Source organism: Macaca mulatta, chromosome 12, assembly GCF_049350105.2.
Source record: "Macaca mulatta isolate MMU2019108-1 chromosome 12, T2T-MMU8v2.0, whole genome shotgun sequence".
NCBI classification, from domain to species: Eukaryota; Metazoa; Chordata; class Mammalia; order Primates; family Cercopithecidae; genus Macaca; species Macaca mulatta.
In genome coordinates, this window is record NC_133417.1 from 15,915,193 (window position 1) to 15,939,880 (window position 24,688).

At 42.0% G+C, this 24,688-nt stretch overlaps 1 protein-coding gene and 1 non-coding gene across 13 annotated transcripts in view; one reads left to right on the forward strand and one right to left on the reverse strand.

Annotated features, from left to right (window-relative positions):
* CLASP1 (cytoplasmic linker associated protein 1) overlaps positions 1-24,688 on the forward strand; it is a 312,280-nt gene that overhangs the window by 100,734 nt on the left and 186,858 nt on the right. For all 12 annotated transcript variants that reach the window (XM_077956839.1, XM_077956840.1, XM_077956843.1 and 9 more), the window contains exons 3-5: positions 21,210-21,288; positions 22,773-22,876; positions 23,672-23,763. In XM_077956839.1, the coding sequence (XP_077812965.1) occupies positions 21,210-21,288; positions 22,773-22,876; positions 23,672-23,763 (275 nt within the window). The remainder of the gene's footprint in view (positions 1-21,209; positions 21,289-22,772; positions 22,877-23,671; positions 23,764-24,688) is intronic.
* On the reverse strand, positions 20,526-20,651 carry LOC114671625 (U4atac minor spliceosomal RNA). Its single transcript, XR_003721660.1, has one exon. It is a non-coding gene; the product is annotated as a U4atac minor spliceosomal RNA (small nuclear RNA).

A 24,688-nucleotide genomic window follows, 5' to 3' on the forward strand; every position in this document is an offset into this window, starting at 1 on the left:
CAGAGCTCTTAAGTTTAACTAGATCCCATTTGTAAATTTTTGCTTTTGTTGCAATTGCCTTTGGTGTCTTTGTCATGAAAACTTTGCCCGTTCCTGTGTCCAGAATGGTATTGCCTAGGTTGTCTTCCAGGTTTTTTATAGTTTGGGGTTTGACATTTAAGTCTTTAATCCAGCATGACTTGATTTTTATGTATGTTGTAAGGCAGGGGTCCAGCTTTAATCTTCTGCAGATGGCTAGCCGGTTATCTCAGCACCATTTATTGAATAGGAAGTTTTTTTCCCATCGCTTGTTTCTGTCAGTTTGTTGAAGATCAGATGGTCATAGGTGTGCAGCCTATTTCTGGGCTTTCTATTCTGTCCCATTGGTCTATGTGCCTGTTTTTGTAGGAGTAGCATGCTGTTTTGGTTACTGTAGTATAGTTTGAAGTCAGGTAATGTGATGCCTTCAGCCTTGTTCTTTTTGCGTACGATTGCCTTGGCTATTCGGGCTTTTTTTCTGGTTCCACATGAATTTTAAAATATTTTCTTTTAGTTCTTTGAAGAATGTCATTGCTACTTTTGATAGGAATAGCACTGAATCTGTAAATTGCTTTGGGTAGTATGGCCGTTTAATGACATTGATTCTTCCTATCCATGGGCATGGGATATTTTTCCATTTGTTTGTGTCGTCTCTGATTTCTCTGAGCAGCGTTTTGTAATTCTCATTGTAGAGATCTTTTACCTCCCCGGTTCGCTGTATTCCTAGGTGTTTTATTCTTTTTGCGGCAGTTGTGAATGGGAGTTCATTCATGACTTGACTCTCTGCTTGCCAGTTGTTGGTGTATAGGAATGCTAGTGATTTTTGTATATTGATTTGGTATCCAGAAACTTTGCTGAAGTTGTTGATCGCTGAATGAGCGTTTGGCTGAGACTGTGGCGTTTTCTAGATACAGAATCATATTGTCTATAAATAGGGATAGTTTGACTTCCTCTCTTCTTATTTGGATGCCCTTTATTTCTTTCCCTTGCCTGATTGCTCTAGCTAGGCCTTCTAATACTATGTTGAATAGGAGTGGTGAGAGTGAGCATCCTTGTCTTGTGCTGGTTTTCAAGGGGAATGCTTCTAGCTTTTCCCCATTCAGTATGGTGTTGGCTATGGGTTTGTCATAGATGGCTGTTACTTTGAAGTATGTTCCTTCAATACCTAATAACATGAAGGGGTGTTTAATTTATTGAAAGCCCTTTCTGCATCTGTTAAGATAATGTGGTTTTGTCTTCAGTTCTGTTTATGTGATGAATCAGTTTATTGATTTACATTATGTTGAACCAGTCTTGCATCCCAGGGATGAAGCTTATTTGATCATAGTGAATTAGCTTTTTGATGTGCTCCTGGATTCGATTTGCAAGTATTTTGTTGAAGATTTTTGTATTGATGTTCATCAAGGATATTGGCTTGAGATTTCTTTTTTTGTTGTGTCTCTTCCAGGTTTTGGTATTAGGATGGTGCTGGCTTAGTAGAATGAGTTGGGTAGGAGTCCCTCCTCCTCAGGTGTTTGGAATAGTTTCAGTAGGATTGGTATCAGCTGTTCTTTGTACATCTGGTAGAACTGGCTGTGAATTTGGCAGGCTTTTTATTACGAATTCAGTTTTGGAGCTCATTATTTGTCTGCTCAGGGAATCAAATCAGTTTCTTCCTGGTTCCATCTTAGGAGATTGTATGTGTCCAGGAATTAATTAATCTCTTCCAGGCTTTCTAGTTTGTGTGCATGGAGGTGTTCATAGTAGTTTCTGATGGTTTTTATTTTTGTGGGGTCAGTAGTAACATTTTCTTCATCATTTCTAATTGTGTTTATTTGGATCTTCCCTCTTTTCTTCTTTGTTAGTCTAGCTAGCAGCCTATTTATCTTATTAATTTTTTTTTTTAAACTCCTGGATTTGTTGATTTTTTAAAATTGTTTTTCATGTCTCGATTTCCTTCATTTCAGCTCTGATTTTGGTTATTTCTTGTCTTCTGCTAGCTTTTGGGTTGATTTGTCCTTGCTTCTCTAATTCTTTCCGTTGTGATGTTAGGTTGTGAATTTGAGATCTTTCTTTTTATGTTGGCATTTAGTCCTATGAATTACTGTCTTAACACTGCCTTAGTGTGTTCCAGAGATTCTGGTATGTTGTATCTTTGTTTTCATTAGTTTCAAAGAATTCTTGATTTCTGCTTTAATTTCTTTATTTACCCTAAAGTCTTTCAAGAGCATGTTGTTTAATTTACATGTAATTGTATGATTTTGAGCGATTTTCTTAGTCTTGACTTCTGTTTTTAATGTGCCGTGGTCTAAGAGTATGTTTAGTATGATTTCAGGTTTTGGTTTTTTTTTTTTTTTGCATTTGCAGAGGATTGTTTTATGTTCAATTATGTGGTTGATTTTAGAGTATGTGCCATGTGATGATGTAAAGCTTATATATTCTATTATTTTTGGGTGGAGAGTTCTGTAGAGGTCTATCAGATCCATTGGTCCAGTGTTGAGATCCAGTCTTGAATATCTTTATAAATTTTCTGTCTTGATGATCTAATATTGTCAGAGTGTTGCCATCTCCCAGTATTATTTTGTGGGAGTGTAAATCTCTTTGAAGGTCTCTAAGAACTTTCTTTATGAATCTGGGTGCTCCTGTATTGGGTGCATATATATATTTAGGATACTTAGGTCTTCTTGTTGAATTGAACCCTTCACCATTATGTAATGCCCATCTTTGTTGTTTTTTATCTTTGTTGGTTTAAAGTCTCTTTGTCTGAAATTAGGATTGCAACCCTGGCTGTTTTCTGTTTTCCATTTGCTTGGTACATTTTCCTCCATCCCTTTAGTTTGAGCCTATGGGTGTCATTACATGTGTGATGGGTTTCTTGAAGACAGCATACCATTGGGTCTTGCTTTTTTATCCAGCTTGCCACTCTGTGCCTTTTATGTGGGGCATTTAGCCCATTTACATTCAAGGTCAGTTTTATATATGTGCATTTGATCCTGTCATTGTGTTTGTAACTGGTTATTATGCTGGCTTGTTTGTGTGACTGCTTTATGGTATCACTAGTCTGTATATTTAACACTGGTCTGTGTTTTTACATTTGTTGGTAGTGATCTTTCCCTTCTATTATATTAATACATTTAGTGCTCTTTTCAGTATCTCTTGTAAGGCAGGTCTGGTTGTAACGAACTCCTTCAACATTTGCTTATCTGAAAAAGGTTCCTATTTCTCCTTTGCTTAAAGAGCTTAGTTTGGCTAGATATGAAATTCTTGGTTGAAGATTTTTTTTTAATTTAAGAATGTTGAATATAGGCCCCCAATCTCTTCTGACTTACATGGTTTCAGCTGAGAAGTCCATTGTTAGCCTGACAGGGTTCCTTTTGTAGGTGACCTGCCATTTGTCTCTAGCTGCTTTTAACATCGTTTCTTACATTTCAACCTTGGAAAATCTGATGATTATGTGTCTTGGGGATGATCTTCATGTGTAGCATCTTGCAGGAGTTCTCTGTATCTCCTGAATTTGACTTTTGGCTTCTCTAGCAGGGTTGGGGAAGTTTTCATGGATGATACTCTGAAATATATTTTGTAAGTTGTTTGCTTTCTTTTCCTCCCTTTCAGGGATGCCAATTTTTCATAGATTTGGCTTCTTTATATAATCCCATACTTCTTGAGGTTTTATTCATTCCTTATTCTTTTTTCTCTAGTTTTGTCTGACTATCTTATTTCGGAGACCCAGTCTTCAAGTTCCAAGATTCTTTCTTCAGCTTGGTTTATTTTGCTGTTAATACTTGTGATTGCATTGTGAAATTCTTGTGTTGTGTTATTCAGCTCTGTCAGATCCTTTAGGTTCTTTTTTATACTGGCTATTTTGTCCTTCAGCTCCTGTATCATTTTATTTTGGTTCTTAGTTTCCTTGGATTGGGTTTTGCTGTTCTCCTGAATCTCAATGATCTTGGTTCCTATCCATATTCTGAATTCTATTTTGGCCATTCAGCCAACTCAGCCTGGTTAAGAACTCTTGTTGGAGAACTGGTGTGGTTGTTGGAGGACATATGACACTCAGGCCATTTGAGTTACTGGAGTTCTTGCATTGCTTATCTCTAAGCAAAGTTTTTTTGCTTATCTCTAAGTCTGGGTGTTCCTTTAACTGCAGTGTAGATTGAGTACAGTCAAGTGACTTCTTTGCTGGATGTTTTCACAGGGCTGAGGCTTTGTGTAGAGTCTTTGAAGCTGACTTCTTGTCTTTGGTTTCAGAGGGTGGTATGTTAGCGAGGTATTTTTGGTGTTGAAGCTTTGGGTTATGATCCCGTACGTGGCACATAGGCATACTGAGTCATGGTAGACTCTTGCTTGGTTGTGTGGCTCCCCTGTATTTCCTCACAGTTGCAGCCGTGTTCCCTCTCAATTCTCAAAAAGCGTGGGTTTCTCTCCACCTTGAGTGCTGGCTGTAGATCGCAGCTTGACACTCCTGAGCTGCCCACTGCAGCTCTGGGACAATCTCGGTGTTTATGTTTTTTTCTAGTTTGGAGGCAGCAGAGGAAGGGACCTTAGCAGTGATTGTAGCCGAGGGTCATTTGGTTGTCTTCTGTGGGCTCCACCCCAGAGAGATGCAGGTCAGCAGTCACTCAGTGCCATCAGCCTAGGATGGCGGGTCTGTGCTGTGAGCCCAAGCTGGGGGTTCCCTGCCTGGTGAAGAGTAGGGGGGTGGGTGGGGCCCTTGGGAGACGGACCAGCTTCCCCTCCTTGTTGGAGGTGTGGAGAAGGCACTTAGGGTCTTTGCTCCTCTGTTAGTCCGGGGGTAACAAGGACAGTTCCACCGCAGAGGCAGTGGCAGGGAGGCTTTCAGCTGCCGTGTGGTCTCTGTCCAGGGAGTTGCTGAGTTGCTACTGGCAGGATAGCTCTGCTGAGGGGGTGACTGGAGGCCCAGGCCTGGAGGACCTGCCGATGAGGAGATATGGGAATGGGTGCCCACGTGATGGTCTGGCCACTTTTCTGTAGGGCTGCTGCAATATGTTGGGGGTCCACTCCAGTCCCCAGTTGCCTTGGGTTTTCCAGTACTGGAGGTATCAACCGTGAAGGCTGCAAAACAGCAAAGACAGTGGCCTGCCCCTCCCTCTGGGAGCTCTGTCCCAGGAAGGTACGGATCTGTTGTCAGCCCAAAGGCACCTGTAGGTGGCGGTTGGAGACCTTGGTTGGGAGGGCCCACCCACTGAAGAGGAATGGGATCGGGGACCTGCTTAAAAAAGCAGTCTCACCTCTTTTTCATAGAGCAGCTGTGCTATGCTCAGGGTCTGCTTCAGCCCCCAGTTGCCTCGGTCGCTTCAAACCCAAAGATGGAATTGCAGCTCCTTTTGCTCTGAAGCCCAGAAAGCCTGGGTGTCCACGGCTCTTGGGTCTTTGTTCACGCCTGAGCAACTACTCTGCCAAGATTCCACGTAGCTCTGTGTTGGACTGAAGACCCTGGTGGAGTGGGTTCGTGAGGCGGTCTCCTGACCCGAGGGTTGCAAAGAGATCTGTGGAAGAAGCATGGGTTCCTGGGGTCCCATATTCTCTCACTGCTTCCCTGGATGGGGGAGGTTCCCCTGGCTCCGTTTCACTCCCGAGTGGGCCGTTGTCCTGTCTTGCTTTTCTCCCTTTTCCATGGGTGGAATTGTTTCCTTGATTGGTCCCAATGCGTGTGCCTGGATGTTTAATTGGAGGTGCTGTATTTACTCGCCCCTTCGTTCCTCTCTGTGAGAGCTGCGCACACTAGCTGCTTCTCGTCAGCTATCTTGGCCACCCCCCTACACTTTCATTTCTGTATTTCATTTCTAGGTGGATACCTAGGGATGGAATTGCAGTCATATGGTACATGTTTAATTTTTAAATAAACTGCTGAGTTATTTCCAACATAACTGAGTTTTTTAGCTGTTCCTTGTTTTTACTTTTTCTGGGTATCCCCTGAAAGGTAGTCTCATGGCTAAAGTATAGAGATGTGATAAATCACAGGAAATGTGGTGGGGTGAGATGTGAAAGGGAAAGGGCCTTGAAATCCATCATTGGAAAGTACCTTGAAAGATCATTTCTGTTTCCAAGAGGCATTGCATGTAAAGCATGCCATACTTCTAAGAATCTTTCAGTTTTAAAAGGTGTATTTGAAGCTGTCATTCTATAGAACTATAAATGCAATTAAAGTTTTTTATTTTTTTAAGTAATGAGCAAACTATGATAGAATTTCAATTCTGAGACACTTTTTTTTTTTACCTCTACAGTTTTACCATCTCTGATATCAAGATGAGTCTTTTCATCAATTGGGTCACTAGTTATTTCTTTGGTGTTCATAAAGTTGGTGGTGTCTTAGATTTGATGAAATGTGGGAGATATTATTGGAATAAAGATTATAGTACCACCTATAAAATATTCTGGCCAGAAATGTTGAATCTGAGTCTAGTCAGATCTCTGGAGCTGACTTCCATCTGCAGGAAATGCACAGATAGAGGGTCAAGTTCAGTGATGCCCGAGGAAACAGACAAAGCTGACTGTGGCTGTCTCCGTAACAGAACTGACCGGATTTCTGCAGCATGAAAATGACACGCAAAGAAATGGGGTAGGAGGGGCCAACTCTAGAGTCAGAGAGCCTTTAGAATAACCTTGAGTTGCCGTATGCCACACCTGCTAAACGTCCTGTATGGATTTTTTTGGATCATAATTCAAGCAAATATCTGCTCCGTACCCACCCCAACCCCGCAATAAAAAAACCAAACAAATAAAATAAAAACAAAAAGTTTTTGGAGACAAACTTGGAGATTTGATTTTGGAGCATCAGCTTCGTGTTCCCCTGTTGATTTCCGACTTGCTCTCATTCTCTCCCCTCGCTGTGCTGATTTTAATTAGGTGCCCAGGCCGGGTGCAGTGGCTCACACCTGTAATCTCAACACTTTGGGAGGCCAAGACGGGTGGATCACTTGAGGTCAGGAGTTCAAGACCAGCCTGGCCAACATAGTGAAACCCTGTCTCTACTAAAAATACAAAAATTAGCTGGGTGTGGTGGCTCACGCCTATAATCCCAGCTACTCGGGAGGCTGAGGCAGGAGAATTGCTTGAGCCTGGGAGGTGGAGGTTGCAGTGAGTCAAGATCCCATCACTACACTCCAGCCTGGGCAACAGAGCAAGGCTCTGTCTCAAAAAAAAAAAAAAAAAAAAGAAAGAAAAAATTAGGTGTCCTGCCATCGTTCTGAGAATCCCTTTTGCTGTCATCTTGGTAATTGCCTTCACCTCTCTTTTGAGTAGGCCCCTCTGTTTCTAGGATCCCATGTTTTTCTTTTTTTTTGTTTATTTTCTTGTTTACTGACCCAGATCTTTATGTATGGAGTGGAATTGCAGTCATCTGGTACGTGTGTGTTTAGTAACTCCTTATATGTCTAACAGCTTGTTCATCCTACCCTTATACTTGATTGGTATTTGATCAAGTATATAGAATTCTAATAAATGATCAGTAAATTCTAAGTAAATAAATGAATGCACCTTCCCCCTTTAAAAAAAAAAAACATGCATTGCATGAGTTAGAGAGTATGTTAAGCACAGACTATTGTTATATTTTTCCAGATTTCAGTATTTCAAGAAAGGGTAGTAATATTATACATTTTTTTGTATTTTTTTTAAAGTAATAAAATGTCATCCTGGAGCTAAGATTTTTGTCGGGATTTCACCCTGGCCTGAACTCGGAGAAAAATCAGTGGACGGAGATGACTCCTGACTTCAGGAAGGAGTGCACTCGTTTCCCACAGTGCCTCTGTGGAGACTGGCATGCTGGGAGCTAGAACTAATTAGCTGATTCACAGATATTTTGGTCTCTAAAATTAGTTCCAGTACACTCTGGGAACAGCTTCTGTTACACACTTTTTGTCAGAAGCACCACCAGTGGGCAGATGGTTCTCTGGAAAAAGTAGACACAGAAGAGTGATTTACTTGGGTGTCATTACAAACGTAGTGTTCTTGGTTTGCCCTTTTGTAAGACTAATGGATTAATGTTATTAAACCACATAACCATGGAGTGACCTTGCCTAATTATTTGTTCATCTTTTTGGGGCTTAGTTTCCTTATCTGCAAAGTAGGCATATTTATAGATATGATACTTGCCTCAAAATGTCGTTGTGAGGATTAAATAGAGAATCTCTGCAAGATAGATGTTCACTGCCCCATGATTTCCCGTCCACCCCCACTTTTTTTTTTTTTTACAGTCTCTGGGCAAGTGAGTGGGTGAAAAAGGTTGTGTAAGAATCTGCTCTGCTTTGAGTAGTTTGTGGTCTTTTTGGAGAGTTGCTTAGTATGCATATAAAGGAGATAGAAAAAAGTACTATTCAGATTGGGGTTTAGAGAAATTAGGAGGCTGGAGACCTTGTGGAGGGGGCTAGCTGCAACTGTCTCTTAGAAGGATTGGGACCTGAGCTTTGGAGGAGTCTAGGGAGACTCCAGGAATCTTGGGCCGGAGGAAGAGCTGTGAGTTCTGCTGGCGGGCTGGGGGCTGCTGGGAGAGAGAAACAGGTAGATCAGCTTGGAAGCATATTAGGGAAAAATTTGAAAGTCCATATGGGAAACTTGGATCTTTGTTTATTTCCTTAAACCATCACGAATGTCTTGGTGCCTGATCTCATGTTTATGGGATGTGTCTGGATGAGAGAGATTGCAAATTTAGAGGTCTGTGGCTGGATATGACCCGCAGATATGTTTTGTTTGGCCTCCTCAGTGCTTTAGAATTCTTTGGATAAGTTGCCAGGGTTTAAAATCTGGAGATGGGGCCTTACTGTTCTTCAGTCCCACATGTTATCAAGTGACTGGAGCTTTAAGAGGTACCCCAAGTTTCCATGGTCCCTTCACCTCTATCACATGACGGGCCATATTTCTTCTACCTGTGTGTCCGAATTTGCAGCCAGTGGTGTAGAGCAGCACTGTCCAGCACAGTAGCCAGGAGCCTCCTGTGGTGGTTTAAAGTTAGATTAAGTGAAGTTAAATGAAAAGTCCTGTCTCACATTTGCACTAGCTACATTTCGTTTGCTTAGTAACCATATGTGGCTAGTGGCTACTGTACTGGATATCACCGATGTAGAACGTTTCTATCATTGCTGAAAGTTGTATTGGATTGGTCTAGGTCTTCAAACAAAGGTTACTAACTCTGCCACTCATTGTATTTGAAACCTTGTCTCCTAGCATGACTTGGCATATTGCTGCCTCATGTGTAATAAAAAAAAGTGGTTTGATGGTGTGATGATCCTAAATACCTTTTGAAGGGTAAAATCCTTTATATGGACGATTACTGGTAATAGCCCATAACTTTGCAAGTCCCAATAATCTAATATTAATTACGTATTTTAACAGACATTTACTTTGATGGTTCATACACTATCTCTGGAGGGCATTCCAGAAGAGGAATTTTAAAAATAGACTGCCCAGTGGCATTGTTGTTGGGTTGAGCACCCAGGCATTTCCTAGGTGACTGCTTTGAAGGATGACAAGTTTGGGTAACGGTAACTACTTCTCCCATCTACGCGTGTGTATGCAAAGTCACAGACTATCACACTTTTCTTGAGGGGGTATTTGTGTTGTGCTTTTATTCTTGAATGTGAAAGTAAGTACAGTGTAGAGTGCTAATTTCTCCTTACTTAGTGAGGTTGCAATCTAGAGTCTTTTAAAATAACTAAAAACTGTGTAGAAATCAGCAGGGCATAGTCCTGTGTTTAAAGCAGCACCTAGTGCATTACATTAAGAACAGAGCTAACAGTGTAGTATACAGTGTGTTTTCTTTTTGACCCAGCAAATGTTTTCAGCATTTGTACTAAGGGGATGATAGCACATGTGTGGAAGTGTGTGTCCATCATCATATTGTGTAAAATAATGAAAACCCTGCATGTTAGTAGAACTGGGTGAGTAATGATGATACCTAGGTACAGTATTATACAGCCACTGAAAATAGGGGTGTAGATCTGTATTTATTGACTTGGGAAGATGTCTGTTGCACATTGAATGGAAAAATGTGCATGTGAGTGTGCCTAGATGTCACCAAAATAGTAACAGGGGTATTGTTGTGATGGAATTTTAGGCAACCTCATTTTCTTTTCTAGATTTTGTACCTACTTTGTTTGCCCCTTAACTCAGTAAGCCATGCTTTTTTATTATTTTTAAAAGTGCTGCTCTCATAAAGAAGGGAAATAGTACTTACTGGGTGCCTGTGATATTCTGAGCATTTTGTTAAGACTTTGTTAGCCTCATGTGTACTCTTTAAGGTAAACATGTTATTATTCTGGTTTTACTGATGAGCATTTGAGGCTCGGAGATGGAGCAGCGGCCACTGGGGGGAGAGCTGGACGTCAGCCCCGAAGCGGTGCATGCAAAGCCAGCGTGTTTTTTCCTAGCTAAGGCATTCCCAGAGTCTCAGACGAGTGCAGCGCCGAGGCTGACGTTTGAGGTTATCTGATATTGGCAGAGAAGGTCTTAAGCTAGCTAGAGAGAGAGAAAGAGAGATGAAAAACACTAAAACTGTGGGGTTTTGTGTACATCATTATTATGTTATAGTGAAAATGGCTTTGGTGTACTCAGGAGGCTCAGGCTTGTTTGCAGTTTGGTCATTAACCACACTTTACAACCCTGGGTAAGTCTTTTGGTCTTTATTTTCCTTATTTCCAAAATAAGGATAATATATTCTCCATCTCAGGATTACTGTGAGATTGCTCAGATTCATGCAAAAATACCTTAAAACAATAAAATACAGTATGAGTGTGAGCACTGTTTTTACCTTAGACAATCCAGTCTTCTGAAGCTTAAGAAATGGCCTGTTTTTACCACCTGGTTTGTCCCTTATGGATGTTTTTTGGAGAAAAGGATTGAGTATTCCTTTCTTTGCCAATGAGCAGACCTCATGTATCTGGAAAGAGAACTGTTCCATTTGGGGGCCTTTACAAGTGTTTTGGAAAGGCAGAGACAAGGTCTAAGCCACTTGTTATAAACTTACAGGTCTGGTGGTCAGCATCACTCCCACTGCTCTAATTTTTAAAACTTAAAACTGTGAAGTGTGATAGAATGTGCACAAAACACAAAGACACAGTTTAAGAATGTATTTTAAAGCTAATAGCTGTTTAATTGATCTTCCGGACAAGAAATAGAACATTGCTTAGGACATCGCCACCAGGACTCTCCTAAGTAACCACTCTTCTGACTTTTATGGTAACTGCTTTCTGCCTTTTCTTTTTAGTTTTATTATCTAAATATGCACCTTAAGATTACAGTGTATGCTTTTTTTTTTTTTTTTTTTTTTAAAATGGAGTCTCACTCTGTTGCACAGGCTAGAGTGCAGTGGTGCGATCTTGGCTCACTGCAATCTCCGCCTTCCGGGTTCAAGCGATTCTCCTGCCTCAGCTTCCCAAGTAGCTGGGATTACAGGTGCCCGCCACTATGCCCAGCTAATTTTTTGTATTTTTAGTAGAAACGGGGTTTCACCGTGTTGGTCAGGCTGGTCTCGTACTCCGACCTCTTGATTCACCCACCTCAGCCTTCCAAAGTGCTGGGATTACAGGTGTGAGCCACCCCGCCTGGCCATGTTTACTTGTTTTTTGAAAATTAATTAGTTTTAGAAATGGGGTCTCACTATCTTGCCCATGCTGGACTTGAACTCCTGGGCTCCAGCGATCATCCAGCCTCAGCGTCCCAAGTAGCTGGGACTCTAGACACCATCGTGTCCACTTTATTTGCTTGTTCTTGAACTTCATACAAATGTGGGTATGTTTGTTTCTGGCCTTTTGATTCATTCTTACAAGATTTTGTATTGCTGAGTGTAGCTATGATTCATTTATTTTCAATGTTTGTTGCATCTCTTAGTATGAAACCCACAACTTCAACATTCCACAGTGGATGGACTTATGAATTTCTAGTTTTTGGCTACTGTAGTACTATTGCTCTGAGCATTCTCGTGCATTTCGCCTGTTATATGTATGCCTGTGTTTCTGTTGGGCATATTCCTAGCAGCAGTATTGCTGCATATCCTCACATTTGTTAGCTAATGCCAAGATGTTTTCTTCAGTGTTGATTATGCCAATTTACATTCCTGCCAGCATGTAGGAGGGTGTCTGTGGTCCCACATCCTTGTTAACACTCAGTCTTGTGGGTCTTTTTCATTTTAGCCATTGTGAGTGTGCAGTAGTGTCTCCTTTAATTTGCATTTCCTTGATGACTAATGGAAATGGAACAGCTTTTCTTAGAATGATGACCGTTGGTATCTTTTGTGAAGTGCGTCTTCACATATTTTGCCCGTTTTTCTACTGGCTTGCTTACCATTTGCTTTGCAGAGCACCTTTATATATTCTGGAAACAAGCCTGTTGTTGCTGATTTGTTTGTAGTATCTTCTTCTAGTGTGACTTGACTTTCACTTTCTTCAGTGGTTTTGATATGCCAAAGTTCTTAACTCTGATTTGGTCCAGTTCATCAATCTTGTCCTTTATGGTTTGTGTTTATTGTGTCTTGGTATTTTCCTCTGTCCTGGGATCATGAAGCTATTATGTTATTTTCTAGAAGGTGTATTGCTTTGCTTTCTGCACATTTATCTACTGTCAGGAATTCATTTTTGTGCAGGGTGTGAGATAGGAGTCAGCTTCTTTTTAAATCCATGTAGATACTCAGTTGATTCAGGGGCATTGATTTAAAAAGTAGCCCTCTTGTCACTGCTCTGTAATGCCTACTTTGTCATAAAATTCCCCATAGGCCCGAGTCTGTTTCTTTATCCTCTCTGTTGGTGTATGTGTCTGTCCATCAACTGACAGCGCATTGTCTTAATTCCTATGATATTGTAATACATCTTGATATCCACGGGGAGCAAGTTTTATCACCTTATTTTACCAAAAGAGTGCCTTGCCATTCATATTATCACATGTATTTTGGAATCAACTTGTTCTTAAAAAAAAAATACATGTTTGTGTTTATTGGGGTTTTGAGTGGAATTTTATTGAATGTTTAGATCAATTTGGGAGAACTGAAAATTTCACAATACTGAGTATTCCAACCTATACTTTTATCTTTGTATTTATTTTAGCTATCTTTAAAAAATTTAAAAATTGTTACATAACTTTTTGGGCAGATATTTATTTTGGCTAGATTTATTCATAGGTGTTTATTTTTATGCAATTAAAAATAGGAACATTTTTGGCTTGTGAGAATAGAAATGTAATTTTTTTCATATATATTGGCTTTGTATTAGTCTTACAAAGCTTATTAATTTTATAATGCATCTTTAGATCTTTCAGTGTTTTTTTTTTTTTTTTTTTTTTTTTCTGGAGACTGAGTCTCCCTCTGTCACCCCAGGCTGGAGTGCAGTGGCATGATCTTGGCTCACTGCAAACTCCGCCTCCTGGGTTCAAGCAGTTCTCTGCCTCAGCCTCCGGAGTAGCTAGGATTACAGGCGCCCGCTGCCATTCCCAGGTAATTTTTGTATTTTTAATAGAGATGGGGTTTCGCCATCTTGGCCAGGATAGTCTCAATCTCTTGACCTCGTGATCTGCCCTCCATGGCCTCCCAAAGTGCTGGGATTATAGGCATGAGCTACCGTGCCCGGCCCCTTCTAGATTTTGTTTTATGCAGTTATATTTTCCATTTAGAATGATAATTTTTTCTTTTTTTGCTAATTTTCATACTTTTATTTTTTTCTTGCCAAAATTAGTTTGCTAGGACTGCAGACACAATGTTGAACAGAAATTGCAGAGTGGATATTTTTATCGTGTTCCACTCTCAGAGAGAAAGCTTTCAGCACTTCATCATTAAGTGTGATGCTTTTTGTAGGTTTGAAAAAATATATCCTTTGTGAAGTTAAGGAAGAATCTTTCTCTTCCTAATCTGCTAAGAATTTTTAATCATGAATGCAGTGGATGTTAAATTTCTCAGATGCTTTGCATCTTTTGAGGTGATTAACATAATAAAGGGGAAAATCATGCTATTAATATGGCAAGTTACATGGAATGATTTATTGTTAAGCCAGTAGCACCAGGACAGTCACTAAAATTGAATTTAAAAGAATGGATAGCTTCTAAGATAAGTATTGAAAAGTTCTTTTAGTTTTTGTATGAGAATTATTTCACTTTCTAGGAAGGTGTATTTTACAGATCATAGAATTATAGGTTGGTGATTAGTAATTGTCTGTTCACTTTGCTGATGCATTTCTTTATTGTTGGCAGTATTGGTCTTAATCTTTATCTTTTAAACAATGTAGCTAATGTATCTAGGTATGGATTTCTTTTTCCTTAGTGTACTGTGATACACTGGGCTTCTTGCATATGTGGCTTGATGTTTTTCTTCAGTTTTTGGAACGTTTTAAGCCATTATCTCTTCAGGTATTGATACACTCTTTCTTTTTCTTTCTTTCCTTCTTCTTTCCTTCTCTCTTTCTTTCTCTTTCTTTTTCTTTCTCTTTTTTTTTCTTGGACACAGGATCTTGCTCTGTCATCCAGGCTGGAGTGCAGTGACAACATCAGAGCTCACTGCAGCCTCAACCTCCTGGGCTCAAGCGATCGTCTCACCTCAGCGTTCCGAGTAGCTGGGACTACAGGCTTGTGCCACCAGGCCTGGCTAATTTTTGTATTTTTTTGTAGAGACAGGGTTTTGCCATGTTGCCCAGGCTGGTCTCAAACTCCTGGGCTCAAGTGATCTGCTCGCCTTGAAAGTGCCAGGATTACAGATGTGAGCCACTAGCCCGGCCTTTTATTCTTTTTGAAGGGGTAAAATTCAGTGGTTGATAGTACATTCACAGAGTTGTACAACCCATCACCACTAATTTTAGAGCATTTTTATTGCCCCATAACACAAGCTTCATAACCATCAGCTATTGTTTAAATAGCTGTTTAAAAGTTATTTCTAATTGTAGTAAGATATACAGAACATAAAATTCACCATGCAACTAGTTTTGTGTACAATTCAGCGGCATTAAGTGCATTTGAATTGTGCAACCATCACCAACATGTATCTCCAGAATGTTTTTCTCTTGTAAAACTGAAACCCTGAAGCCATTAAATAATAACTCCCGTTTCTCCCTTCCACAACCCCTGGCAGCCACCAGTCCACTTTCTGAATCAGTGACTTTGACTACTCTAGGTGCTTCATGTAAGTGGAACCAGACAACATTTGTCTTTGTGACTGGCTTACTTTACTCCACGTAAAGCCTTCAAGGTTCATCATGTTGTAGTGTTTCAGAAAAGGCCTAAAGTTCCATCCTATGGGCAGACTGGTAGACTCCATTTTGCATCATTTTGCATATCCATTCATTTGTCAGTCAACACTTGAGTCGTTTCCACCTTTTTACTGTTGTAGGTAATGATGCTGTGAACCTGGGTTTACAACTGTCTTTGGAAACTCTGCTTTTACTTCTTCTTTTTTTTTTTTTTTTTTTTTTTTTTTTTGAGACGGAGTCTCGCGCTGTTGCCCAGGCTGGAGTGCAGTGGCCGGATCTCAGCTCACTGCAAGCTCCGCCTCCCGGGTTTACGCCATTCTCCTGCCTCAGCCTCCCGAGTAACTGGGATTACAGGCGCCCGCCAAATCACCCGGCTAGTTTTTTGTATTTTTTTCGTAGAGACGGGGTTTCACCGTGTTCGCCAGGATGGTCTCGATCTCCTGACCTCGTGATCCACCCGCCTCGGCCTCCCAAAGTGCTGGGATTACAGGCTTGAGCCACCGCGCCCGGCTGCTTTTACTTCTTTTGGGTATAGGCCCAGAAGTAGAATTGCTGGAATCATATGGTAATACTATGTTTAATCTTTTTTGAGGAACTGCTGTAACCATTTTCCACAACAACTCTACCATTTTACACTTTACCAGCAGTGTTCAAGAGTTTCAGTTTCTCTACATCTTCACCAACACTATTTATTTATTATTTTTTTAAATACCATTTTGGGCTGGTTGCAGTGGCTCATGCCTGTATTCCCGGCACTCTGGATGCCAACACAGGCAGATTGCTTGAGTCCAGAAGTTCAAGACCAGCTTGGGCAACGTGGCAAAACCCCTCCTCTACAAAAATACAAAAAATTAGCTAGGTGTGGTGGCACGCGCCTGTAGTCCCAGCTACTGGGGAAGGGGCGGGGTGCTGAGGCGGAGGATCCCTTGAAGCTGGGAGGTGGAGTTTGCAGTGAGCCGAAATCACGCAGCTGTACTCCAGTCCTGGTGACAGAGTATGATCCTATCTCAAAAAAATAAATAAAATAAAATAAAAATAAAATTCTAATGAATGTCAGCCATTGCTTTATACCTATTGTGTCATTTCTTTTTTTGAATTCCATTTAAACTTAACATTTTCTCTCTATTCTCTCTTCCCTGTTCTTTTGAATTTTCTATCTTTTTGCCTTTCTTTACTTTATTCTGGATTTTTTCTGCAGACTTAGTTTCCTGTTTAGTTCTCTTCATGTATTTACAGTGCACTTAGGAAAAAGAGCCCATTCGTTGAGTATTTAACTTTCTCTTGTATTATTTGTTTAATCTGTGTAACTTTAAAAGTTGTCATTTCTCTACCCAAAACTTTAATCATGTGTCTTAGACATAATAAGGCTTGTTATTTAATTTAATTTATTTATTTATTGAGATGAGGTGTCTCTGTTGCCTAGGCTGGAGTGCAGTGGCACGATCTCCACTTGCTGCAACTTCCGCCTCCCAGGCTCAAGTGATCCTCCCACCTCAGCCTCCCAAGCAGAGCGGCTGGGACCACAGGCGCCCGCCACCACGCCCAGCTAGTTTTTGTATTTTTTCGTAGAGATGGCATTTCGCCATGTTGCCCAGGCTAGTCTCCAACTCCTGAGCTCAGACAATCCGCCTGCCTCGGCCTCCCAAAGTTCTGGGATTACAGGTGTGAGACACCCCACCCGGCCTGACTTGTTATTTTGAAGTCTGTTTGTAATTATTCTCCTATCCACGCATCCAGAGTTCAGGTTGGTCTTTGTTTCTGCTAGTTTTCATTTATTTTGTCCTGTGTGCCTGGTTATCTTTGGTTGTGTTTCACATGTTCTCTTTGAAAAATTGTTACAGGAATAGGCCAGGCGCAGTGGCTCACGCCAGTAATCCCAGCACTTTGGGAGCCGAGGCAGGCAGATCGCTTGAGGTCAGGAGTTCGAGACTAGTCTGGCCAATGTGATAAAACCCCATCTCTACTAAAAATACAGAAATTAGCCGGGCTGATAACACATCCCAGCTACTCGGGAGGCTGAAGCATGAGAATCTCCTGAACCCAGGAGGCAGAGGTTGCAGTGAGCAGAGATCGCACCATTGCACTCCAGCCTGGGCGACACAGCGAGACTCCGTCTCAAAAAAACAAACAGCAGCAACAAAAGAAAAATTGTTACAGGAATAAACCAAGGACTAGATTATTAAGATGACGTTTTCTTTATCCAGAAATGACATGTGTTTTTATCTGCTAAGGGCTTTTGGACACAAACAGTCTAAACTCACTTTAATCTGATGTCAGGGATTAGAATTTTTTTCCGGGCCACCCAGATGCTTGGAAACTGGGCTGCAGTCCCTGTGAAGGCTGTTTTATTTCCAACTCACTCTCCTCCTAATGTCTAGCCATTTGGGTTTCCAGCACACGTGGTGGGGGTTAACTAGGCCACCAACTTTGGAGGGCTTTGGAATGTAACCTTTGCCCTCCTAGATGACCCACAAGGTTATTAAAGTGATTCTCTGCACCCTTTCCCAGTATATACATGGCCCCAGGGCAAAGAGAACCAGCTGTTGCAGGCTCATGTCTGTGGATTTTAGTTGTCTGTGTTTCTTGACCTGGAAGTTCTTCTGTGCCTTCTTAGTTCTCTGATGCTGCAGAAGTTCTTTTATATCCAGCATTCTTAGTTGTGCTCGGCAGGAGTATTGGTCCCAGTGACCTGGTCAGCCCTCTTCTCTCTTTTACAAAAGGGTCTTTTAAAGGATTTTAGGATAAAGAAGATGTTGGACCTTGAGAGCTCATCTATTCCAGTCTCCTTCACATCAATACAGTAGGGTTTATCAATCACCTACCTTGTACCCAGCGCTGTGCTATTTATTATGGGAATTCTGAGGAAATGCAAGATGGTAGTGTTCCTTACATTCAAGGAGTGTAGCTGGGGAAACAAGCACAAACGTAGATAATTAAGTAAAATGTCGGAGGCAGTGCTCAAGGGTCATGCAGAGCTAATGGTGTTGGAAGAAAAAAATTACAAAAAATTTAAAGATTCTGAATGACTTTTATTTGTGATTTTAGAATCAGGTAACACCTCATTTCCAGGAAAGAGAGTTGTGTATTCCATTGAGCCATGGAGAAGAAGTTGGTTTTATAGACCTAAGGGCTGAAGAAAGCAGGAGCAGGGAAAAAAAGAAAGTACCCTCACCACGTGCCAGGCACAGTTTACATACGCACTTTATTTAATCCTCACAACAACCCAGGAGGTAGCTGTTACTGTTGTCTCTGTTTTACAGATGAGGAGGTTTAGGCACAAAGAGGTTTTTACAGTTAATTATCAGAGTGGTCTTCTGGGCAAGGACTTTTTCATGTATCCCTTTCTTCAGTAGGGAAATGGAAGCCCAGGAGAAGGGCTGTGAAAGTACCTGGAACTGCCTTTTGTCCTCCTGGCTGGCGCCCTGGACCGCTCCTGTTCTGTTTCTCTGGGGACTCAGGTGCAGCTACTCACTCAGTCTTTTTTGGGAGTTTCCACGCTCCCCAGTTCATCTAGGCAAGGCATTGAAACTTGACTGTCCCGGGCCTCGCGAGGCCTTCTCTGCTCAGACCTACCAAGTAAACTGCCGTCCTGGAACAGCTGATGTCAGCCTTCCCCCAAATAAACAACAGTCCTCTTCACCTTAGCCTTGAGCGATGTATGAAGGGATGTTTCTGTCATGAATAATACCCCTACTCGCAACCAGTAATGCAGCTGTGCAGATAAGCTTAAGATTTCACCAAACAAAAGCTAAATAACTCACTTCCATGATGGGCTGTTCTTTTTAAAAAATAAACTATTTTTTTACAGAAAAATTGCAAAGGTAATATCGTCTCATTGTAATATCTAACATTAGTGTGGTTTATGACAATCAATGAACCAGTATTGATGTATTATTATTAACTAGATTTCATGCTTTATTCATATTTCCTTAGTTTCTACCTAAGGAAAAATGTCATCTTTGTGTTTCAGACTCTCTTCCAGGATACCTCATTACATTTAGTTGTTATGTTTCCCTCGGCTCCTGTTGCTGAGACAGATTCTCAGAGTTCTCGTTTTTGATGATCTTGACTGTTTTGAGGGGTACTGGTCAGGTGTTTTGTAGGATGCCCCTCTATCGGAATTTCTCTGATGTTTTCCTCATGCTTAGACTGGGCTTAAGGGTTTTGGGAAGGACTATCACAAAGGCAAAATGCCGTTTTCATGACATCATACCAAGTGTGCTTGATGTTGACCTCCACTGTCTGGCTGAGGTTGTGTCTGTCAGTTTTCTCCGCTGGATAGTTACTCCCCCACTTCATACTGTACTCTTCGGAAGGAAGTCATAGTGTGAAACCTAATCCTTTTTAGCTCGAAAGTAGAGTCATTATTTTAAAGTGTTTATACCATTAAAAGAAAAATCTGTTTATAAATTGTTCTCTCTATAAAAGTTGTAAAAATTGTTTTCTTCAATATTGTCAAGTAGCCAGTTTCTTGCAAGAACATTTTATATATTGTGGGGATTATTGGGCCAATTTGGATTCCTTCAGTTTTGAAGCAGTGGATTTCAAAGCTGAATAGAAAAGTCTGCAGTTTTTGCTTTTATCAGCCGCCAGACGCAGGCACAGGCTGCATGCAAGAAATCCTAACTGTTGCCCCGTCCTGTTTGGTTGTTGTGTGAACACTGGGCAGTGCTCGGCTTTGTGTTGGAAGCGTGTTTAATGAAGTCTCACAGTGCAAAACTGCTTCCTACAGAGGAAGGGTTTAATCTGGCTATTGGACCATTCCACAGAAAGCTCACTATTTAACTTTTTTTTTTTTTTGATACGGAGTCTTGCTCTGTCGCCAGGCTAGAGTGCAGTGGTGGGATACCAGCTCATTGCAACCTTCGCCTCCCAAGTTCAAGCGATTCTCCAGCCTCAGCCTCCTGAGTAGTGGGGACTACAGGCGTGCGCCAGCAGGCCCGGCTAATTTTGTATTTTTAGCAGAGAAGGGGTTTCACCATGTTGGCCAGGATGGTCTCGATCTACTGACCTTGTAATCCGCCCGCTTCGGTCTCCCAAAGTGCTGGGATTCCATTTTATGTGGTACAAAGGCCTACTGAAACTTCGCCTCCTATTGAAACTTCATCTAGACTACTAGGCTGGCTCAGCGTAAAGCTGGAGTTACATGACAGTCGAAGTAGATGACCGGGGTGAAGTTACATGGAAACCCTCCCCGTTTGCACAGCAAAAACTGAAAGAGTTTTGATGAGAAAATGAAATCATGTATATCGTGCACCACCTACTGGTTTACACTAACACACGGCTACAGGAGTGTAGCTTATTTGGGGTTTACTACTCTTTAAACTAACAAGTCTGGGAAAAGCGGTTTTTCATTTTTCCAAAAATTGCACCAAGGTAAAGCAAAGCTTTAGTTGATGCGGGTGTGTTGTGTAGGCGTTAGCAGTACTGCCCTCACTATGCGCTCATTGGACAGTAGCGCAACCCCAAGAAAAGGATGGTTGCGGGAGAAGCTGCGTGCGCTGCAAGCAGGAAGCGCCAATACCTGATTGCGTTGTGGTGATTAATTTGTGAGTCCCGCCCTAGTCGGTCTGGTAGCTAGCTTACCTCCAGCCTCCACGGCTTTCGACGACACCACCAATTCTTTGTTTTCTGAGGCTCCTGAAGGGTCGCAAAAGCGGCGGCTCGGTTTTACCCAGAAGACCGCGCGTCGGCCGCTCGAAAATTTGCATACGTTTTCTCGCCGGGGCGGGGCTGGAGGGGGCGGGGCCACGGCGCTCTCTTGAACTCCACGGGCGGCTAACCTGGGTTTGGCTACGCTGTACTGCCTTTTATTTCGTTTCTCCTCACCGAGTATTTTCCATTATAGCTGTACACAGCTCTTTTTGTGGAAGATCATCCTTCCTCGTGCTAATCTCTTTGGTCCTCCAGTCGGCATGCGCGCTCTGGACTCTCGGACTGCGTCTGGGCCAGAAATGTCGAGGCGTCCCCGGAGCGGGTGGGCGGGAGCGCTGCCCCGCAGGCCGGCCGCTAACAGGCTCCCGGTGTTTCCCGCTGCAGGTGGTTCTGCTGGGCATGGACATCCTGTCCGCCCTGGTGACACGGCTGCAGGATCGGTTCAAGGCGCAGATCGGCACAGGTGAGCTGCGGCACTTGCGGAGCGGACCCGGCCCCTTCAGACCCCCAGCCTTCCCTCGGTCTCTCGGCTTCTCCACTTAGCTGCTCCCAAACCCTCCCGGCCGCTACCTTGCCTCCCCTCCAGCCCCCTCGGCCTCCCTTCCGCTCCTCCCAGTCAGTCAGTCCCCGCCCTCCCCCGCAGCCCCCGTAGCACCCGCAGCCCCGGCCGGCCGCCCCGCTGCCTTCCCTTCCCGCTGGGCTTCCTGGCCTCTGGCCCTTCCCCTTCCCCATACCTTGTACTGGCTTCACTGTGTTCTCATACGGAAATTAGTAATACGTGTTCTAATATGAAATATTAGTGCCATTTTTATTTCTTACGCTAAATTAGCTGTCACCCTTTGTGCCAACCAAGTCATATTTGACCCTGACCGCGGTGCCCTTTAATGAGAGGCGGTTTTCTTTGAGAAATCCTGTAAAACCAAGCCAGTTGTATTTTTCCCCAGATGACTATGGTTGGCATTACTATTTTCATCTTGATTGTAAATGTCATTACAAGTGTATAGTAAACGTTCACTGTTATTCTGAAGGAAAAACGATGTGTCAGCAAAACGGAACAAACCCCACAGATTTCATAGATTTAAATACCTCTAAATTCCTGACCTCCGGTGTTTCATGGGGGCAGTATAAACACTAAGCAGCTCTATGCAACCATTTCCTTATGGAATTTCTCTATTTTACATTGGTACACATGTATTCTTTTCTGTTAAGTTTCTGACCAATATGCTCCTTCTGAAAAGGTCGTGAGCTATTTTCCCATTCTAGCACCGACTGTTTACAAATTTTTTAAAAAAAACCTTTACTTTTAGAAATTTGATATTTTAATAGGGTTCCATTTACCTCCTAAATTAGCTGAATTATTCAGGGATAGCTCTTGTTATAGAGGTTTGCAAGCTCTTAAAATAAGCTGATCTCTGGTCTATAGGTGCACTTGGAGCACTGGTGGGAGGGTCCACACTGGGTAGGTGGGGGAAGATGGACAGCTGGGCTCTGTCTCATGTGTGTTTGGGTGTGATGTAAAACTAAAAATACACAATGTTGATGAAATGTAAGATTATTCATAAGTGCCTACCCCTTCCACCCCCAAACACATATGCTGGAGCCCCCTCCTTGTCTTTTACCTAAATTTTCCTTTCTATTGACTCTTCCTATCAAGGTCTTCAATTTTTATCAGCTTACAAATACGTTTGGAACTGGCTGGAGGAACGTGGGGTAAGGAGGAAGACAAATAGTATATCTTTCCATGCAAAGGATTTTGCATACTCTTTTGGTGACTCTCATGGATTTCAGCAAGGAGAGTAGAGCTGTGAGCAAAGATGAGTGGTTTTAGGAGGAGATACATCATTTGGGTCAGGGGTTTGTCTTCCCACATAATTGAAATAGCAGTACTTGGTGACCGCAGACCCCCAAATAGGGTTTCGTTTGATCAGTTTCCGTTTTGATTTTCAGTGCTGCCAAGTCTAATAGACAGACTAGGAGATGCTAAAGACTCTGTGAGGGAGCAGGACCAAACTCTGCTGCTAAAGATCATGGATCAAGCTGCTAATCCCCAGGTAGGGGCAAGAGATGTGTTTTGAGGTCAGCTGGCCAGTGCGCATGCATGCAGTTGCGAGGGTGTGTGTGTGCTTGCACAAACGGTGTGACTCCATAGACTTAAGCTGATGTATTACAGATAAAAATTTTCACAGCATTCAATCTGTTTACTCATGCAAGATAGTTAAATAAATAAGTCACAAAAGTATGAGATGAATAGTGGATTTAACATGGGGGTATTGAATAAATTAGTGAATCTAATATACTTAGTTTTAATCCCTTAGACCCTTCAGCTCATTTATGTAACCGACTCTCCAGTTGTCTGAAAAGAGGAAGCCGTGGTGTCTGGGAGTCAGGAGGCCTGGCTGGAGCCCTGGCCCCTGTCTTCTGGTTAATTGGGGCTGCTGGGATGGACCGAAACAGCCTTGCCTTCCCAGCTTCCACTGTCCTTTATTGGGAGGTGATGAGAAAAAGCAGAGGGCAGTGTGAGTGTGTGATCTTTGGCAACTCACTGGCTCTTTTGGCCTGGCTTTCCTCACCCATAAAATGAGGACAGTTGTACCTCCCTTTTAGGGTTCTTGGGAGAATTAAATGCTTATGTAAATGAATGTGTTTTAAAAATTATAATTTAGTATACTTGGTAACATGATAGATGTCATCATTTTCCAGTATGCTCTTGAGAGGATTAAATGTGTTGGTAGAGGATGGGACTAATTTGGTACCCGTTAAGAGGCTTGCCTTCTGAGAGGCTTGCCTTACTAAGTGACAGCTGCAGCAGTCTTCTCCTTTCCTCACCTGTTCTTTGTCATCTACAGTACGTATGGGACAGAATGCTCGGAGGCTTCAAACACAAGAATTTCCGTACTCGAGAAGGCATCTGTCTCTGCCTTATAGCAACACTCAATGCGTAAGTCTGGGATGAGCCTGACATTTTTACCTGGCTGAATTTTTTTTAACTTTTTACTTAGAAATAATTATAGATTTACAGGAAGTTGCAAAGAAGTGTAGTATGAGGTCTCACACCCCCTTTACCCACCCTTGCCCAGTGTTAGCACCTTGAATAACTATAGTACAGCATCAGTCCCAGAACATTGAGATTGATACAATCCCTAGAACTTGTGCAAGTGTCTCAGGTAAACACATGTGCATTTGTGTGTATATGTAACTGTACAGTCACTGCAGGGCTCCCTCATGCTGCCATGTGTAGCTACATCCTGACCCCTGGCAACCGTGAATCTGTTTGAATTTGCACGAATCTGCTCTCCCTGCCTATGATTTTGTCATTTCAAGAGTGTTATGTAAATGGAATTATACAGTATGTAACCTTTTGAGTTTTATCTTTTTTTCACTCAGCATGATACCCTTGAGGTTACACATCACATTGATAGTTCATTTTCTTGCTAAATAGAATTCCTTGGTATAGATGTATCACAGTTGGTTAAACTATTCACCTGTTGAGGAACATTTGGGTGATTTCCAGTTTTTGGCTTTTATAAATGAAGCTGCTGTGAACATGCATGTACAAGTTTCTACACGAACATAAGTTTCCATGTCTCTTGGATCAGTGCCCAAGAGTATACTTGCTGGGTCATTTGGTAAGTTCATTTTTAGTTTAAAAGGTACTGCCAGTTTTTTCCCCGGAGTTGTCCACACTGTTTTACGTTCCTACCAGCAACGTCCGAATGATCTGGTTTCTACATACCCTTGCTAGCCATTGGATGTTGTCACTTTTTTATTTTAGCCATTTTTATATGTGTGTAGTAATACCTCATTGTGGTTTTAATTTGTATTTATCTAATGGCTGTTGATGGTGAACATTTTTTTCATGTACT